This window comes from Prionailurus bengalensis, chromosome E4, assembly GCF_016509475.1.
Source record: "Prionailurus bengalensis isolate Pbe53 chromosome E4, Fcat_Pben_1.1_paternal_pri, whole genome shotgun sequence".
NCBI lineage: Eukaryota > Metazoa > Chordata > Mammalia > Carnivora > Felidae > Prionailurus > Prionailurus bengalensis.
In genome coordinates, this window is record NC_057360.1 from 16,181,500 (window position 1) to 16,200,997 (window position 19,498).

At 36.6% G+C, this 19,498-nt stretch overlaps 1 protein-coding gene across 8 annotated transcripts in view; it reads left to right on the top strand.

Annotated features, from left to right (window-relative positions):
• RABGAP1L (RAB GTPase activating protein 1 like) overlaps positions 1 to 19,498 on the top strand; it is a 758,000-nt gene that overhangs the window by 195,212 nt on the left and 543,290 nt on the right. For all 8 annotated transcript variants that reach the window (XM_043568487.1, XM_043568490.1, XM_043568491.1 and 5 more), the window contains one exon: positions 17,380 to 17,473. In XM_043568487.1, the coding sequence (XP_043424422.1) occupies positions 17,380 to 17,473 (94 nt within the window). The remainder of the gene's footprint in view (positions 1 to 17,379; positions 17,474 to 19,498) is intronic.

Sequence of the window (19,498 nt, forward strand, 5' to 3'; positions counted from 1 at the left end):
AAAAGAAGAGTTCATACCGATTCTTCTCAAACTGTTCCCGAAAAATAGAAATGGAAGGAAAATTTCCAAACTCCTTCTGTGAGGCCAGCATTACCTTGATTCTAAAACGAGATAAAGACCTCACTAATAAAGAAAATTACAGGCCAATGTCCCTGATGAACCTGGATGCAGAAATTCTCAACAAGATAGTAGCAAGTTGAATCCAACAGTACATTGGAAGAATCCTTCACCATGATTAAGTGGGATTTATTCTTGGGCTGCAGGGATGGTTCAGTATTTGCAAATCAATCAATGTGATAAACCACATTAAAAAAGGATAAGAATCATATGATCCTCTCAATAGATACAGAAAAAACATGAGAAAGTACAGCATCCATTCTTAATAAAAACCCTCAACAAAGTAGGGATAGAGGGGACATACCTCAAGATATAAAGGCCAAATACGAAAGACCTATAACTAATATCATTCTTCAGTGGGGAAAAACTGAGAGCTTTTCTTTTCTTTTCTTTTTTTTCTCTTTTAATTTTTTTTTAATCTTTATTTTTGAGAGAGAGAGAGACAGAGTGCGAGCGGGGGAGGAACAGAGAGAGGGAGACACAGAATCTGAAGCAGGCTTCAGGCTCCGAGCTGTCAGCACAGAGCCTGATGCGGGGCTCCAGGTCACAAACTGTGAGATCATGACCTGAGCTGAAGTCAGATACTTAACTGACTGAGCCACCCAGGTGCCCCTTCTTTTTTTTTTTTTTAATGTTTTATTTATTTTTGAGACAGAGACAGAGCATGAGTGTGGGCAGAGAGAAAGAGAGACACAGAATCCAAAGCAGGCCCCAGGTTTTGAGCTGTTGACACAGAGCCTGATGTGGGGCTCGAACCCATGAACTGTGAGATCATGACCTGAACTGAAGCTGGACACTTAACCAACTCAGCCACCCAGGTGCTCCAAGAGTTTTTCTTCTATGGTCAGTAACAAGAAAGGGGTATCTACTCTCACCATTGTTATTTAATGTAATACTAGACGTCCTTGCCTCAGCAATCAGACAACAAGAAGAAATAAAAGGCATCCAAATCAGCAAGGAAGGAGTCAAACTTTCACTATTCACAGACTACATGGTACTCTACATAGAAAACCCAAAGGACTCCACCAAAAAATTGTGCTAGAACTCATACACGAATTCAGTAAAGTCTCAGGATATAAAAACAATGTACAGAAATCTTTTGCATTTCTGTACACCAATAATGAAGCACCAGAAAGAGAAATCAAGGAATTAATCCCATTTTCAGTTTCACTAAAAACCATAAGATACCTAGGAATCAACCTAATGAAAGTGGTAAAAGATGCGTATTTTGAAAACCATAGGACACTTCTGAAAGAAATTGAAGAGGACCCAAAGAAATGGAAAAGCATTCCATGCTCATGAATTAGAAGAACAAATGTTGTTAAAATGTCTATACTGTGCAAAAGCAGTCTACACATTTAATACACTTCCTATCAAAATACCACCAGCATTTTTCACAGAACTAGAACAGATAATCCTAAAGTTTGTATGGGACCACAAAAGACCCCAAATAGCCAAAGCAATCTAGAAAAGGAAAGCAAAGCTGGAGGCATCACAGTTCTGGACTTTAAGCTGTATTACAAGGCTGTAGTCATCAAGACAGTATGGTACTAGCACAAAAACAGACATATAGATCAGTGGACCAGAATAGATACCCAGAAATGGACCTACAGCTATATGGTCAACTAGTCTTCAGCAAAACAAGAAAGAATATCCAATGGAAAACTGGACAGCAACATGCAAAAGAATGAAAGTGGACCACTTTCCTACACTATACACAAGAATAAATTAAAAATGCATGAAAGAGTTAAATGTAAGACAGGAAACCAAAAAATCTTAGAGGAGAACATAGGCAGGAACCTATTTAATTTCAGCCATGGCAATTTCTTGCTACATACGTCTCTGGAGGAACAAGAAACAAAAGCAAAAATAAACTGTTAGGATTCCATCAAGATAAAAATCTGCACAGTGAAGTAAACAATAGTTAAAAGGCAGCCTTTGGAATGGGAGAAGATATTTGCAAATGACATATCTGATAAAGGATTAGTATCCAAAATCTATAAAGAACTTATCAAACTCAACACCTAAAATATAAATAATCCAGTTAGGAAATGGGCAGAACATATAAATAGACATTTTTCCAAAGAAGATATCCAGATGGCCAACAGACATATGAAAAGATGCTCAGCATCACTCATTTTTAGGGAAGTACAAATCAAAACTACATTGAGATATCACCTCATACCTGTCAGAATGGCTAAAATTAACACAGGAAACATGTTGGTGGGGATGTGGAGAAAGGGGAACCCTCTTAAACTGTTGATGGGAATGTAAACTAGTATAGCCACTGTGGAAAACAGTATGGAGGTTCCTTGAAAGTTAAAAATAGAATTACCCTATAATCCAGCAATTGCCCTAGTAGGTGTTTACCCAAAGGATACAAAAATGCTGATTTGAAGGAGCACATGCATTCCAGTGTTTATAGTGGCATTATCAACAATAGTCATAGTATGGAAAGAGCCAAAACGTTCATTGGCTGATAAAGATGTCATTGATATATACAATGGAATATTACTCAGCCATCAAAAAGAATGAAATCTTGACATTTTCAATGACATGGATCGAGCCAGAGTGTATTATGCTAAGTGAAATAAGTCAGAGAAAGGCAAATACCATATGATTTCACTCATATGGAGAACTGAAAACAGATGAACATAGGGGAAAAAAGGGAGAGGCAAACCATAAAACAGACTCTTAACTATCAAGAGCAAACTGAGGGTTGTTGGGGGATGGGTTAAATGGGTAATAAGTCATTCCAAAGGGAATTTGTACTGAGCACTGAGTTTACATGTAAGTGATGAAACACTAAATTATACTCCTGAAACTAATTACATATATGTTAACTAACTGCTAAATAAATAAATAAATAAATAAATAAATAAATAAATAAATGCATGCAAGATGTTAGAGGTACAGACACTCAGAGAGAAGTTGAATTCCAATAGATAAAATTTGGATACCTCTTGAAAGCTATGCACTTATGGTCATTCCCAAAGTGAGGTTTTTGTTGAATACTTAAAATGGTCATGTTATCAAGTTAAGGGATTAAAGCTCTCTAAGAAACCTTGAGTTTCGTTCTCACTACTTTTCTTGAAAAGAGGATGATATTTTGCATAAGAATAATACACCTGAAGGATAGAATGATGCAACAGATTCCCATTCCTTTCACTATGACCAACCAGATTTTAGGGCAGAGGAACAGAAGCGTGGATTGTAGTTTGACTTAATGGAGTATCTGACTTTCACATAGGTCACATTTTATATGCTGGCCTTTATCACGTTTTCGAAATTTATTATGAGTTGTAAATATACTCATAAAAAGATTAATGTATCAGATCCTATGTGATGTTTTCAACTGAAATAATATAAGCGAAGAGTAATTCTCAATACACGGGAGTACCTTGTCACTCCAGGAGTGTGTGTCTTCAGTTGAGAATTTACTGTGTGCATTGAGAAATGTCATTTATGGAATGGGCTACATATGTAAATGATAAATAGGTAGAGTTGAGAACCATCGACTATAGAAGTCACTTATGCTGAGATTCAGTGGCCCTCAGTCCAAGTGGGTATACATGGAAGGCTCTTTGACTTTGTAATGCAATTTCATTTTGCCACCCATTCAGCTAAGAAGTGTGCAGAGCAAATGGATCTTTTTCACAGTGCAGACTACAGGTACATTTGGCACTTAGTAATTATCTCAGTTTTGAAGAGTCTGCACTATAGACTGTGAAAAATGTAGACAGTTGGTATTCAGGATATTCCCTCTAAAGAAAAAATTAATGATTTATTCTTTTAGATTTTTCAAGTGTGATTCCCATGTCCGTTAAGATCATTAGGAGGCCATCGGTAAATCAAGTTTGTTATTTGGTATGTTTTATTAAAATTGTAAAGGTTTAATTAACTTCTAATGGGCGCCCACTACTTTGCTAAGTGCTGTGGACATGAAAATAAATAAGACATGACTCTTATCTTGAGGAGCTTTTAATCTAGTTGAAGAAAAAGACCCATATATAGATAATTTTAGTAATATATTGTAAATGCAGTAATAAGAAATGATCAGAATATAATGTGAGCTGACTAAAAGAAAGTTTGGCCTGAAAATTCAGGGAAGACTTCTTGGAAATTGTGCCTAGGAGTTCAGTCTTGATTAATGTATATTATTTAGCTAGAAATATTTGGATGCCTGGTAAGGGAGACCTTCCAGGCAGAGGGAAAACAGCATTATGTGTGCAGTAAGTTATATTCACTCATAAAGGTGGGAAATGATACATTATGAGATTAGAATACAGAGGGTGACTGATGATTGAGGGCCATGTAGGCCATTCTGACTTTGTATTTTTATGCTTTAATCAAGGGTTGGTATAAGAGATATTTCTACAGGTGTGGTAAAAATGTCTTCATGGACATGACTTATTATGTTATTCAGGGTATTTTGTATAAAGATTTAAGAGATTGCTCACACATCTTGGGAAAAGGTATCTTTCTAAGTGAAATTATTTTTTAAACTTTTATCAGTAAGAATTGTGCATGTAACCCTTCATTTTTTTCATTCTTGTCTTTGGAGAAGGTTAAAGCTTAGTGTTTCATTTACCTGTTGTATGTTGTTTTTGCTTTGATGTTCTGATCTAAGGCATCGTCTCAGTCCCACAACGATCCTTGACTTTTCTTTTCTCTGTTGCCATGTATCTATATACATTTCGTTTTTTCTGCTAGAACATGAATTCCTCAAAATCAGGGAGCATGTCTCTTTCATATTTTTAAGCTTGTCCTTGTAATGAATGCTTAGTAAATGTTTGAATGAATCAGTAATTGATTAATTGATGTTTGGTTCATTTTACTTGTGCCTATCGTTAACTTCTGTCTCAAATAATTGTTTTTGGTAAATGGATAGGGTAGATATAAATAAATAAGGTATAAATGTACTAGTGGTATGGGCTTCATATATCTAATTTCTTATATCATCAGTTTCTCAATACATGAGGAAGACATTGTATAATAATAGCTACTGTTTATTGAGGGTATACTATATGCTAGGTACTTAAAACTTTCCTTCAGATTGGCCTTTCTTGTGCCATTGCATATGTTGTTCCTTGTTGGGAAGATATTTTCATCAGAACTTGTGCTTGCTGCCTTTTTCTCATCATTTGGATCTCAGCTCAAGGCTTAAGTGTTATCTCTTCAGATAGTCTTCCTTGACAACTTCTAGCTAACATAGGCCCTTTCTTTCTTAGTTTTTTTTTTTTTTTTCTGGAAGTCTTCCCTTTTACACTCAGTGTTAGTCTTTCTACCATCTTTTTCTAATGGTACTTTGAACACACCATTCTAATAATTCTAAAAATACCTTATTATAAATATGGGCTTTTAAATTCATTTCTCTCACCTTCCAGAGTGTGAGTTCCTAAGGGGCAGATGGTGTTTTATTCTCTTTTGAGTTCCCATTGCTTTAGTATGTGGCAAGTGTTAAATAAATATTTGTGTAGTGAATGGAAATATCTTTGAAATGTTAGATTCAGTGAAGAATAACATATTTTTGGTTTTAAAATATGTTAATAGGCGTTAGAATAAGTGACATAAGGGTGAATAAGTGTTCAGAACAGACTTAACATAGCAGGCTCCAGACCCCTACCCTTAGAAAAGCCTGTTTTCAAGGTCAGCCCTTGGCTCTTACTGGAAAACAGATTTCGAGAAGGTTCCCACCATTCCCTAACTGAGAAGAGTGGCTCACTGTGCCTGCACTGTGTGTACTAACAATATTGTTTCATGCTGAACATGTAGCTTTCCTTCTGGACTGTGGAATTTTGGTACATGCTAGGCAGAAGGTCCTTATGTGATCAGCCCCGACAAAAACCTCTTTCGTGAGCTTTCCTGGTAAACAACATTTCACATGTGTTGTCACAACTCATTGCTGGAGGAGTGAAATGTGTCCTCTGTGACTCCATGGGGAGAAGATTCTGGGAATTTTGCACCTGGTTTCCTCCAGACTTCACCCAGTGTCCAGTGTGCCTTCTCCCTTTGCCAGTTTTGCTTTGTACCCACAGCAATAAGTCATAAGTGTAAATACAACTCTGTGCTGAGTCCTGTGAGTCCTCCCAGTGAATCATTGAACCTGGGGGTGATCTGGAAGACCTCTGATATAATAAGATAGATAAATCTTTTGTACTTCTAATTTTGGGAGAAATGATAGATAACAAACAAGAAAATATCAAGAACTAATAATGCCATTTAGATATTTAAAATTGGCTGATTGGTGTGGTTAGTTACTTTAGATTATATGTTCAGGTAAAAATTTCTCTTAGAATGTGGCATTTAAACTGAGATCTGAGTAATAAGAAGAAACCAGCCATTGGGAGATGGGGAAAGAGCATTTCTGAAGAGGAAACAGTGCAGAGGAAAGTGAAAGTGTGCCTGGTGTGTTTGAAGAATAGAAAGGAAGGCAGATGACTGAAGGGGAAGGGGAAGCCAGAAAGTGGTACGATACAGACATGGTCAGGTAGCCAAGGGCTATTTTGTAAGTTCCTGTAAGCCACAATGAGTTGGTTTTTTTGTTTTGTTTTTGTTTTTTTGTTTTGTTTTGTTTGTTTGTTTGTTTGTTTTTGAAGACTTTGAAGTGTTTTAAACTGGGCAGAAGAGACAAAGATTTGATTCATGATTTCAGAACACTTCAGCAGCTGTATCTGCGGAGAGAGAAGTTCTGTGGAGTAGAGATGGAAACAGGGAGACCATTGGGAGACTCTTACAGTAATCTGGGCCAAAATGTTGGGGGTTTGGATGAGGGTTGTAATGTGGAGAGGGAGAAAAGTAGAAAGATTTGAGATACATTTTGGAGGTGGAATGGACGGGGTGGGTAATTAAATGTAGGCATTGAGGGAAAAAGAATAACTCGTAGATTTCAGTTTTTAACTGCGTAGATAGTGCTGTCATTTATGAAAATGGGGAAGGGGAGGGAACGAGGAAAATACAGGTAGGTGAAGAAAATTAAGGGTTTTGTTTTGAAAGTTTTTCAGATATCCAATTGGAGATGTCATATAGGCAGTTGATACATAGGTTCTGAAGTTAGTGCATTTCTTTTAATCATCAAACATGTATTGAGTGCTTACCAGTTGCCAAGTACTTTGATAGGGTGAGGAATGCCATGATGACTAGGACACAGTCCCTTTGTTAAGCAAGTAAGTTAGATCAGAAAGGAAGGCAGGCAAGTATTCAGGCCATTACAGAGACGTGTTATCATAGGGCCATGCAGAGAGTCTCTTTTGGCGATTTCTGCCTGTTTCTCCCATTGTGTTTTGTACTTGGTAACCTCTTCATCAGTTACTAGCTTTCCCTTAGGAGGAGAATATAAAAAAAAAAATCCAAATTGCAGAGATGAACCTGATTTCGCTGTTACTTCCTTGACTACCTGGTTTCATGTGGCTGCTTTGACTAGTCTTGTGGGCATTTCCCACTCCTTTCTCGTTTACTTGTGAGTATTTTGCCTTTCAGAGTTACACTTATGGCTGAAGGGGTCATCTGCCCAGTTAGAGGGCTCGGGAGTGTGTTGTGTACCACAGAGTGGGTGTTGGGGAGCTCCCTTTCCACCTTTCAATTAAATTTGAGCTATTCTAATGGGTTTTTTCTTCTCTTGCTTCCCTTTGTTTCTAATTTTCTCCAACCCTTGCTTAGTTTTTCTCCCTCTGATTGGCTGCCTTTTAAAAAGTCATTCTTTGAATAATAAGTTTTAAAATAATCCTTCAGTGTAACTATTTACATATATTCTTTCTTATAATCTGCCAGACACTAATTTCTTTCTTCGTCACCCCTCAATTTATTTTGAAAAGTCATTGACAGTGCATTCAAATAGACACTGCCCGACTTTTTATTATAAGACCATACTAGTCTCTCCAAACACATCAAATTGTACGTGTTAAATATGCACAGCTTTTCATACACCAATCATACTTCAATTAAAAGCAAAGGAAATGAGCAGAGAATTAAAATGCATTTCCAAAGCCCTGAAAATACAAAATGTAAATAAATACCTAAGTAAATTCTAAGTCATTAATATCCCAGAAAAATGTAAAACATAAATACACACACAAAAGGATAAACTAGCCTCATGATCAAGAAAACTGTTTAATGTTAAGAGCCTTAGCCTTTTTTTCCCCTCAAATGTAAGCTAGCTTTTTTCTATTCTGATTATCTGTACAAATTTGTGAGTCTAAAAGAACAATGAAAAAAAAAAAAGGAAGGTGTATTGAGTGCCCTGGTTCTCTTGAGTATGGTTGACAGATTTCAGTGATGGGTGATACATTTTTATTAATCACATATGCTTAGCAACTACAGGGTTTATTAATTAGAAACCTGTAATTAGAGTCAGAATGACAGTGATGATGGTTTAGTTGGAAAGAAATCATGAAATTTGTGGTCTCTTCCACCTTGAATCTTCTATGATAAATCACCTTGCTTTTGACAGTAGGAAATGTTATCACATTTCAGAAATTAAGGATGATCTTTTGTTTTACTCCAATAATTTACGTTTGGTTATCAGCTTCCATACAGAACAAGTATTTTCTGACTCTGTCATGTGAGAAATGAGAGATATTATGTTCAAGGTCATAAAAATGTGGCTATAGTTTTTGGCTGCCCAAAATGACATTGTTTATTACTAAGTAATCAAAATAAATCACTTTTACACTATTCCAGGTTGACAGGTGTCATTATATAGACCCGTATTCCTACAGGCTTTGCCAGATTACTAAGATTTTTTATTCCCCTCCCTAATTGTTTAGAAGAGAGTTTACAGGAACCTTTGGTTCCCTGTATCATTTACAGCAAACAGTACTTATTAAAAAAGAAAATTAAGGGGAGAATCTTTGAAAACCTGCAATAGTCATATTTTATTTATGGTTATCAGGTTTTTTTTTAAACATTTGTTTATTTTTGAAAGAGAGAGAGAGAGAGACAGAGTCCAAGCCAGGGAGGGACAGAGAGAGAGGGAGACACAGACTCTAAAGCAGGCTCCAGGCTCTGAGCTGTCAGCACAGAGCCTGACATGGGGCTCGAACCCACGAGCCACAAGATCATGACCTGGGCGCTTAACTGACTGAGTCACCCAGGTGAGCCTATCAGTTTTTTATTTTATGAGTAATCCTTCAGATGATCTCGTCATCTTTAGATGAAAAGAAGAATGAGATTTTGTGCTAATTTTCCCCTAGTTTTGTCATTTATTTTTAACTCCATTGAAAAAAAGCTTTTTTGTGTGTGCACCCGCATGTGTATATATGTATATATGTGTATATACATGTATACACACACATATGTACACATACATATATATGTGGATATACACACACACACATATATACATAAATATGCATATAAATAAATATATATATATTTTTCCTTTTATGATGTCTGCTGATAGCAGTTCTGAAATTTTCCTTTTATGATTAGGATGAAAAACAATTATTTTTTCAAAGCAGGGAGTGGCCAAAGTTGAGAGAGCCCATAAATTATTTTGATTGAAGTATCATACATATTTATTTTGTTTGTTCTAAAAATTTACATTTATTGTATCTTATTTTGGTCTTGCACAGTTAGTTCTACTGTCTGCATGTTAGAAATGAGTGGATAATAAGAAATAAGGCTGGAAAGCTTTTTTAGTTACTTTGAAGTTCTGGGCCAGAAACTGACGACTCCATAATAAAAATAATAGAAAATGTTACCTCACATTTGAGTACTGCTGTGTGATGGGCACCATGTTTAGTATTACACATGCATTTTCATTTAATTTTACACTACTAGGTGATTAATATTGTTACTTTCATTTCACTGACGTTTAAAGAAAGTAGTAGTCCTGTGGTGCAGGAGTCTGATGACATCTGGTATACTCTGTGTGGTCCTGCTTTCTGAAGGAGGAGAGTGACTGTGGGGAAACAAATTGAGAAGGAGAACGTTCATGGAAAAGATTGAGGTTGGGCATATTAGAGGAGTCTCTAGCCAAAGTTTGCTACCTAAGTTTAGCAGAGTCTCTCAGAGACCTCTTCTAAAGTGAACTTTATAGAGGAAGTTGAAGCTGTTAGCTACGGATTCCCTCAACTTTGTATCTTAACGTCTTTAAGCTTTTCCAAAGCCCCATATTCAGTCAGAATACAGGATGTACTTCTGGTCAGTCACTACCTTTAATCCAAACCTGGGCAATTTCATGTCTTTTTAGGGAATTGGCCTGATTCCTCATCTTTCTCTTTCCAGTGTTTTCTTTCTCAGTTACCTTACATGTATGAACATGTTCTAAAAATAAAGCAGTAACAAAGAAACTTCCATTTTTTCCTCAGTTGAGTAAAGGCTACTAAATAAAGACAAGATACACTCCCAGCCCTGACAGAACTTGGATTCTGAGAAAGGGAAAAAGATGTGTAAAACATGAAAGTTATAGGTATTAAATGCATCATAATGAAAACAGACATGTTTTCTTGGAAGTCTTACAGATATTATTGTAGGAGTCTCTGTAGGAGCCAAAAAGGAAGAACTGGCCAATTTTCTGGGGAATGGGGCTTGATGAAGGAAGTATAATGCTTGAAATGACCGTGTTGTTCTTTTTAGCAATATTATACTCTCTTACCTTCCCAAAGCTCATGAGCTTGGAAAAAGAAAAATCGACATTTACGGTCACGATTTCCCACTCATTCATTCTTCAAAATTTGCACTCCGGCTTTTATCCCAGTATTGTACATCATAGGAGGTTAATTGGTTGAATGAAAACAGCTTTTAATAGCTAACATGCCTGTCTTTTGCCAGACACTGTAATATATATGTGTTTTGCATAGTAATTTGCTTAATTGCCATTCCCATTTTACAAACAGGTAGCTGAAGCACAGAGAGGTTAAATAACTTAACCAGCATCACAGCTACTAAGTAGTGGAACTGGGTTTCACATCCAGGCATTTTGGCTCCAAAATCCAGTATGAATGACTGAATGGACCTGGTTGCCTCTACTCATGTCTGCACATAGATGCCCATGTACTGAAGGTCACTAATTTTCAAGACATACATTTTTTGTACCTGTAATGGATTTTCTTTTCTCGCATCTTCTCCTCTCCAATTACCAATTTGGGAAACTTCTAACACTCTTTGGCCAAATACATCTAGGTACTGGAAATATAGAAATTAAAGTTAGTCCCTGCAGCCAAGAAACTTAAAGTCTAATAGGAGAAGATGGAGAGGAAAATAGAGATTGTAATATGGTGTGATAATTGCCATGATAGAATATGCTCAGTGGAGTAGCATTTAGCCCATCCAGAAAAGGGTAATCCTAACCTGAATTTTGATGGAAAAGAAAGATTCAAGAAGATGGGAATCCCAGCCTTCTATCATTTTTCCTTTCTTTTTCCTCTCTGTAGAATGGGATACAGTTGCTTTTTCAGAACTTTCAGAGTTATCCTTTTACATATCCACATTGTTCTGTTGTTCCTTTTCTTCTTTGTCATGTGCTACTTGCTAACTTCCTCACTGTTTCTTACTGCACTTTGGTCTCCAGTGTCTTTGTGATTCATATTTTTTTTTCTTAGTTCATTGCTTTCATTCTGCCTAGACACTCTGTCATGTCTAATATAGTAGGAACTTTATATTTCTTTAGCTTCCTTTCTTCCTCTCTAGCAGGAAAGCCATTAAGTATTTAAAACACCTATGGTAAGTAGTTTCTGCAGTAAAGAAGATAGATCTGGCTCACTTTTGAGGTCACTGGGATATCAATTTCATCCTTATTCTTCCTGAATGTCAAGGGGATTACACCCCTGAAGCCTCTCCATTATCTCTTGTTCCAAGTTCAGTGTTTCTTGGTCATGTTGCTTTAAATATGCCTGCATTTTCCATTCTTGGCTCTGGCTTCCAGCATTTACTAGATAGATGTTGGTACTTGGCATAGGCTGGTATCTGCTAAATGCCAAGCATAGTCTCCCATGAAAACGTGGTAAGAAAAACTATAAGGAGAGGTGGTATGACTCTGGATTCAAACTGAGGTTAAATTCTGGAGTCACCTAGTAGCTGGGTGACTTTGAGCAAGTTACTTAACCTCTCTGTGCCTCAATTTTCTTATTTTGAAAGTGGGAAAATTAGTAGTGACTACCTTATTAGGTTATTTAGGGGATACTATGAGTTAATGCTTATAAAACTAAAGAATAGTGCCTGGAATATAGATAGAAAGGGCAGACATTCAATAATGGCCTAGGATTTCTGTTTTCTTTGGATAAGTCCTATTTTTTATCCAAGTATTTGGGCCCTGTGTTGCTGTGGTTTCTGCCTTAATTGTTCATCAGGGATTTAGTTTAACTTCAGTGTGCCCATTTTTTTCTCTTCTCTTTTGTGGTTCTCCTCTGCTACTCTAGGAGTTTACAGTTCTAATTTCCTTTTTGTGGTGGAAAACAGCTTGAGAGATTGTCAGGGAGAAAATACCTTGTTATCAGTGATGATTTTATGGCTTATTAGTAGGGGTTTATAACAATGAAATAGGTTTTTGTTTTCTATAGCAACAGGGATTATTTAAAAGGTAAAAGTCCTTTCCCCATGCTCATTATAGTTACATGTACTTATTTTAAAAGATAAGAGTATTCCAGAAGTATGAAACTTAAAAGTCAGGGGTGCCTGGGTGGCTCAGTCAGTTAAGCATCTGACTCTTGGCTTTGGCTCAGGCCATGATCTCATGGTTTGCGAGTTTGAGCCCCGCATTGGGCTCCGTGGTGACAGTGGGGAGTCCACTTGGGATTCTCTTTGTCTGCCCCTATCCCTGCTCAAGCTCGCGTTCTCTAAGTAAGTAAATAAACTTAAAAGAAAAAAAAAAGAAAAGTGAAAGATGCATTCCCTAAATATTTATTGAATGCCTACTATGTGATAAGATACTGGTAGGTGCCAAAACACAATTGCTCTTAATAGTTTGGTAGAGGTGCCTGGGTGCTCGGTTGAGTGTCTAACTCTTGATTTCGGCTGAGGTCATGATCCAGCCTTGTGGGATTGAGCCCGGTGTTGGGCTCTGTGCTGAGTATGGAGCCTGTTAAAGATTCTCTCTCTTTCTCCTCCTCTGTCCCTTTCCCTCACTAGCACACACTCTCTCTAAAAAAAAAAAAAAAAAAAAAAAAAATTTGGTGTATAATCTTAACAGATGTTGAAAAAAAATTTTTTTAATGTTTATTTATTTTTGAGAGGTAGAGATCGAGTGCAGGCAGAGGAGGGACAGAGAGAGAGGGAGGCATAGAATCCCAAGCAGGCTCCAGGCTCTGAGCTGTCAGCACAGAGCCTGACCGCAGGGCTTGAACCCACGAACTGTGAGATCATGACCTGAGCTGAAATCAGATGCTTAGCTGACTGAGCCATCCAGGCGCCCCATCTTACAGCTATTTTTAAAGGTCTTTGTAATCGTATAAGTAATACTACTTACAGAAATAAAACCATACTTAAAAATTACTAATTTGTTTCTTGCTTTTCATCACAAAGTAATGTATTTTAGATGGTTTTCATATTAGCATAAAAGATTTAGTCAATTCTTTTAAACTATTGGATAGTATTTTTTGAAAGGATGTACCATAATTTAACAAACTTCTATTAAATAATACGTGATAGTTTTCAATTATTATTACAAGCAGTGATACAATGAAATCTTTTACATATATCTCTTTGGCATATGTGTTCCTGGAAGAATAAATTTTTAAAAGTGTAGTTGCTAAATCAAATGGCATATTAATTTAGAATCTTAATACATTTTAAAAGATGACTCTTATTTAAACATCAGCTTTCTTGCTTGTTCCCCCATATTTTTATCAACAGTAGGTATTATTCCTTATTTTATCTGTTTTTTTTTCTGTTTCATTGTTTTAATTTAAATAAAAAAATAATTGAGATAGGGCTTTCTTCAGTGTCTTTATTGGCCAGTTATATTTTATACAACTGTACTATGTTTATGTCCTTGGACCAATTTTCTGTTGGATTTTTTAGTTTATTGAGTATTAAGACCATTTGTCGTATGTTCAAAAAAATTTTTTTTAATGTTTATTTATTTTTGAGAGACAGAGAGGGAGACAGGGAGGGAAGGAGAGAGGGAGAGAAAGAGTGTGCATTCAAGCAGGGGAGGGGTAGAGGGAGAGGGGAACAGAGGATCTAAAGCAGGCTCCAGGGTCTGGGCTGACAGCAGAGAGTCTGATGTGGGGCTCAAACCATAAGCCATGAGATCATGACCTGAGCTGAAGTCAGATGCTTAACTGACTGAGCCGCCCAGGTGCCCTGGAAATTTTATTTTAATGTACTCTATACCTTACTTCATATAAGGTTTTAATTTATAGGTAGTCAGATTTCTTAATCTTTCTTATGGCATCTCAATTTTGTTTTATTCCTTTACCAACAAGAATAAGAAGAATCTGAGATTTTCTGTGTCAGTAGTAATGATTTGAGTCCTATTTTCTTTTTCCCTTTCATTATGTTCTTAGATTTTAGTCTCCAATTTAGCATGTACAACTTCATCAAATACTTTGGAACCTTGTTGTATTATTATTTACTGTGGAGCAAAACAGAGTATAAGGTGGGACCATCCTGGACCCTGCTTAATTGAAATCCAGTTTATATTATAAGTACTCATATTATACTTGGTACCAATTTATAGGAAGAGTGATCAGCAGTCCCTATTTGCCTGAGATAAGTTTCACCTTTTTTCCAGTGTAACTTTTTAAAAAATTTTTCTTTTAATGTTTATTTAGTTTTGAGAGAGAGAGGGGAGAGAGCACGAGTGTAGGGGAGGGAGTGAGGGGTGGGGGAGACACAGTGTGAAGCAGGCTCCAGGCTCTGAGCTGTCAGCACAGAGCCCCATACGGGGCTCAAACTCACGAATCGTGAGATCATGACCTGGACCAAAGTTGGATGCTCAACTGACTGAGTCACCCAGGTGCCCCTCCAGTGTAACTTTTAATAGTGACCCTCTTTACTACCTCAGTTTAGATGAAAAATTGTAAGGATTATAAGGGACAGTTGTTTACCTGGGATAGTTCTTTAGGGCATTTTAATATTAAGGCTTCATTTGTTGCTGTTTACATTATTCCTGCAATACTTCATTTGTTTTAGCTTTTTAAAAATCTCTCATTTCTATTATTTTCATGAACTTGTTGCAAAGTTCACAGAATTGCTTATGTGAGGTATTTACCTTCTTGGCCATTCCAATATCCAGACTAATGTTCACATTTTGAATAAAGTGTTCTAAAGAAGTTGAAGTACTGGGGCACCTGGGTGGCGCAGTCGGTTAAGCGTCCGACTTCAGCCAGGTCACGGTCTCGCGGTCCGTGAGTTCGAGCCCCGCGTTAGGCTCTGGGCTGATGGCTCGGAGCCTGGAGCCTGTTTCCGATTCTGTGTCTCCCTCTCTCTCTGCCCCTCCCCCGTTCATACTCTGTCTCTCTCTGTCCCAAAATAAATAAACGTTGAAAAAAATAATAATAATAAAAAAAAAGAAGTTGAAGTATTTGTCTACGTGTGTGCATATGTTTTGGTTATATTTTACTAAACGTGATAAAATCTTGTTGTGTAAGTATGACCAAATCTTTTAACTAGGCCAAATATATCTACCTTTATTTTAATGTTTTTTGGTGTTAATTATATCCACTGATATGAATTAGTTTATACTTCGACCATTGGCTTTGTGGCATGCTGAGTAATACTGTTCTGAACACAGATCCCTGTGGGACTCACTTAATGCCAACTTCTGTTGTACTGTTAACAACATTGATAAAACACTGGTCCTTGCAAAGAGACAGACAGATTTTTATCTAGCTTATTTTATCATTCAGATAATACTTTTCCAGATTTTTCGTATATAGCTCTGTGTCAAAGTCCTTATTCTAATGAGATAAATTGTGCCCATTACATTTCCTTTCTCTGCCACCTCTGTTACCGCTTAAAAGATTTATTGGGGCACCTGGGTGGCTCAGTCGGTTAAGCGTCCGACTTCAGCTCAGGTCACGATCTCACGGTCCGTGAGTTCGAGCCCCGTGTCGGGCTCTGGGCTGATGGCTCAGAGCCTGGAGCCTGCTTCCGATTCTGTGTCTCCCTCTCTCTCTGCCCCTCCCCCGTTCATGCTCTGTCTCTCTCTGTCTCAAAAATAAACGTTAAAAAAAAAATTAAAAAAAGATTTATAGAGCTTACAGTTACTCATTTCATCACTGATTGTAGGCTGTAACTCAACCCATCTTACTCTTTCTAAAGCTATTACTTTACATATTGGGATATTTTATAAAATTGCCATTTTAAAAGGCCATTTTAGTATTTCCTTTAGTCAGAAGCATTTGTACTTATGAGGGAGCCTGGGTGGCTCAGTCAGTTGAGCATCTGACTCTTGATTTCAGCTCAGGTGGTGATCCCAGGGTTGTGGGATCAGGCCTCGTGTGGGATTCTGTCTCTCTCGCCCCCTCTGCCCCCGTCCCCTGCTCACGGTCTCTCTTTGTCTCTCTCTCTCAAAAACAAAAAATTTGTACTTATGAATATACCCTTAAAACCTTAAAGTTTTAAATATTTCTAGTTGTGTGTTTGTTATCATAATATATATATTTCTCAGTGTTATATATTGATAGTTCTCAGTATTACATATCGATATATATACCTGAATCTTCATTTCAGTGTTTGTTTGTATTAATAATAAAAGATTAATATTTGAGAATATCAGTCTCGTGAGTAGTGAGTGTATCACATAGGAATTTCTGATTGTGTTACCATTAACTTTATAATTTTACTCTCTTGGGGCGCCTGGGTGGCTCAGTTGGTTAAGTGTCCGACTTCGGCTCAGGTCATGGTCTCATGGTTCATGAGTTTGAGCCCCACACCAGGCTCTGTGCTGACAGCTCAGAGCCTGGAGCCTGCTTGGGATTCTGTGTCTGCCTCTCTCTTTGCCCCTACCCCACTCATGTTCTGTCTGTCTGTCTGTCTCTCTCTCTCTCTCTCTCAAAAATAAACAAACATTAAAAAATTTATACAATTTTACCCTCTTTGGATAAAGTTATTTATATATAGGTATTTTCAATTTCATACTATGTAAACTGAATAGGAATTTTTATAAAACATTTAATGCTTCGGGATTATATTTATCTCGGCACTAAAGATATATTAATGAAGTTTTTACTGTTTTTTTTCCAGTGGGCATAATAATATAAGCAAAAGTATTGTTTGTTTTATTAAACACACAGTCATATTCCTTGATTAATAATATATAAATATCAAAAATATAATACAATGTTGGTCATTTTTGTTTTTGTGTTTCTCCTGCAGAGAGTGATAATGAGCTCTCAAGTGGAACCGGTGATGTGTCTAAGGATTGTCCTGAGAAGATCCTTTATTCTTGGGGAGAACTGCTAGGAAGATGGTAAAAAATTTATTTTTCTTATTGAAAATTTTACATTTACCTAGTTGATGTTCATTTGTCTTATTAAAATCTATATGTTTATCTTAGTATTAGTATATTAATGTACTTTAAAAACATGAAAGTTAAAATATAATTCATAGATACTCTTTATGTTTGCCTGAGTCTTCCACCCAATATGGTCTTATTTAACTTACTTTTGGAAGATATATTTGTCTTATTATTTCATTCAGGCAGAACATTGCTCAGAGTAATCAACTCTTTGCTTTATTGCTAAAATATGTAAATATCTGTTGTTAAAGGGTTATATTTCCTTTCTCTCCTAAGTCTATTACCATGAAAAGAGGCTATAGTGCTTAGAGTTACTCATTTCACCACTGATTATAAACTGTTAACCAAGCCTGTTTTATTCTTTCTGACTAAAACTGTTACTTTCTGTTTTGTAGCATTTTATCTGGAATTACAAAAAAGGGTACTTTGTTTATATTTATTACACATACTCTGTTTATTAAGTTTTTTAAAGAGGAAATCATGACTATCAGTTGTTAGTAAAATTAAATAATTTTGCCCACAAAAAGATTCTGCCATACCAGTATATAGAAACCACGATTTATTATTGAGTATGTGTATCAAATTACATGCACGCAGGTAGTCCAGGAGAAACTACTAGGTCTGGGAAAAATTTCACACATTTTATACAGTAAAGCAGAAGAAGAAATAATTAAAACTTTATATTTTTTTAAAAAATGTATATTTATTTTTGAGAGAGAGAAAGAATGAGAATGTGCGGTGGAGGGGCAGAGAGAGAGAGAGAGGGACAGAGGATCCAAAGTGGGCTCTGTGCTGATAGCAGAGAGTCCTATGTGGGGCTCAAACTTGAACTATGAGATCATGACCTGATCTGAAGTCAGATGCTTAATCAACTGAGCCACCCATGTGTCCCTAAAACTTTATACCTTTTGATAAAGATAATCTTCATCAAATCTCCTATACACTTCCTAAGGGATTCCTGATTTAATTTAAGAGATACATATTTATAGCTCTGATGGTCGGGAAGCTTGTGACTTCTCAGTATGAAATCTGGAGAGTAGGTTTATCAACTTCCTGAACAAAATGTTGAACCTATTATGTTTTTAAGGAGATACCCTAAGTGTTAGGAGGGCTAGCTGTCTCCCCTTAATCGAACAAAGAAAATTCATCTTATCTTGTGTACATACAAAATATAAATTGAACACATCTCAGAGGGTTTATTTAACTCCTTAAGTAATGGAGCCAGTTAGATATTACAACCAATCAGGATGAGAATTCAGTTTAGAGATTTATATTCTCTTCCTGATAATTCACTTGCATTGCCATGAGCAGGAATTATTTTCATAGCTATGGACAAAAAACTTATGCATGTCTAGTTTTCCACACATTATCTTCTGTTGAGAGTTGTAAATTTGCCTTATCAAAGACGAATAGAAATACACACCTCTATCATATCAGGTAATTCCCAGAAGCTGCAGCATTCCATACAAAAGGTAATTCCCAGAAGCTGCAGCATTCCATACGTTAGCCCATTTCAAAACTTTTCACAATTTTTCCCTATATTGTATCCAGAAGTTAATAGATTAATGTAATAAGCATTGTCCATGTTTCTAAATTTATGTTTTTACTGATTTCACTTAGTATTATTCATGGCAGTTGTTAAAGGTGATAAGGAAGACTTTATTCAGGAGGGGGAGCTATCGTGACAGGTATAGGGGTTCCTGAAATGAGGTCTTGCAGTAGGGGAGAGACTGGGCTCAACTCCAAATACTGCAAGGAGAAGCACAAATTTACAGCCAGGGAGAGGGTGGAGGTTAGCAAATGGAAAATTACTGAGAGAAAACATCAGGGGTAAAGAGATTCGTGGCTAACTTGACTTAACAAATTCTTGCTAAAGGTGGATCAGGATGATCAGACATTACTTGAATATGGTGGAAGATGAGGAACTCAATTAGAAATCAAGAGTAATCAGGTACTGATGATGGCAGATTCTGGCTA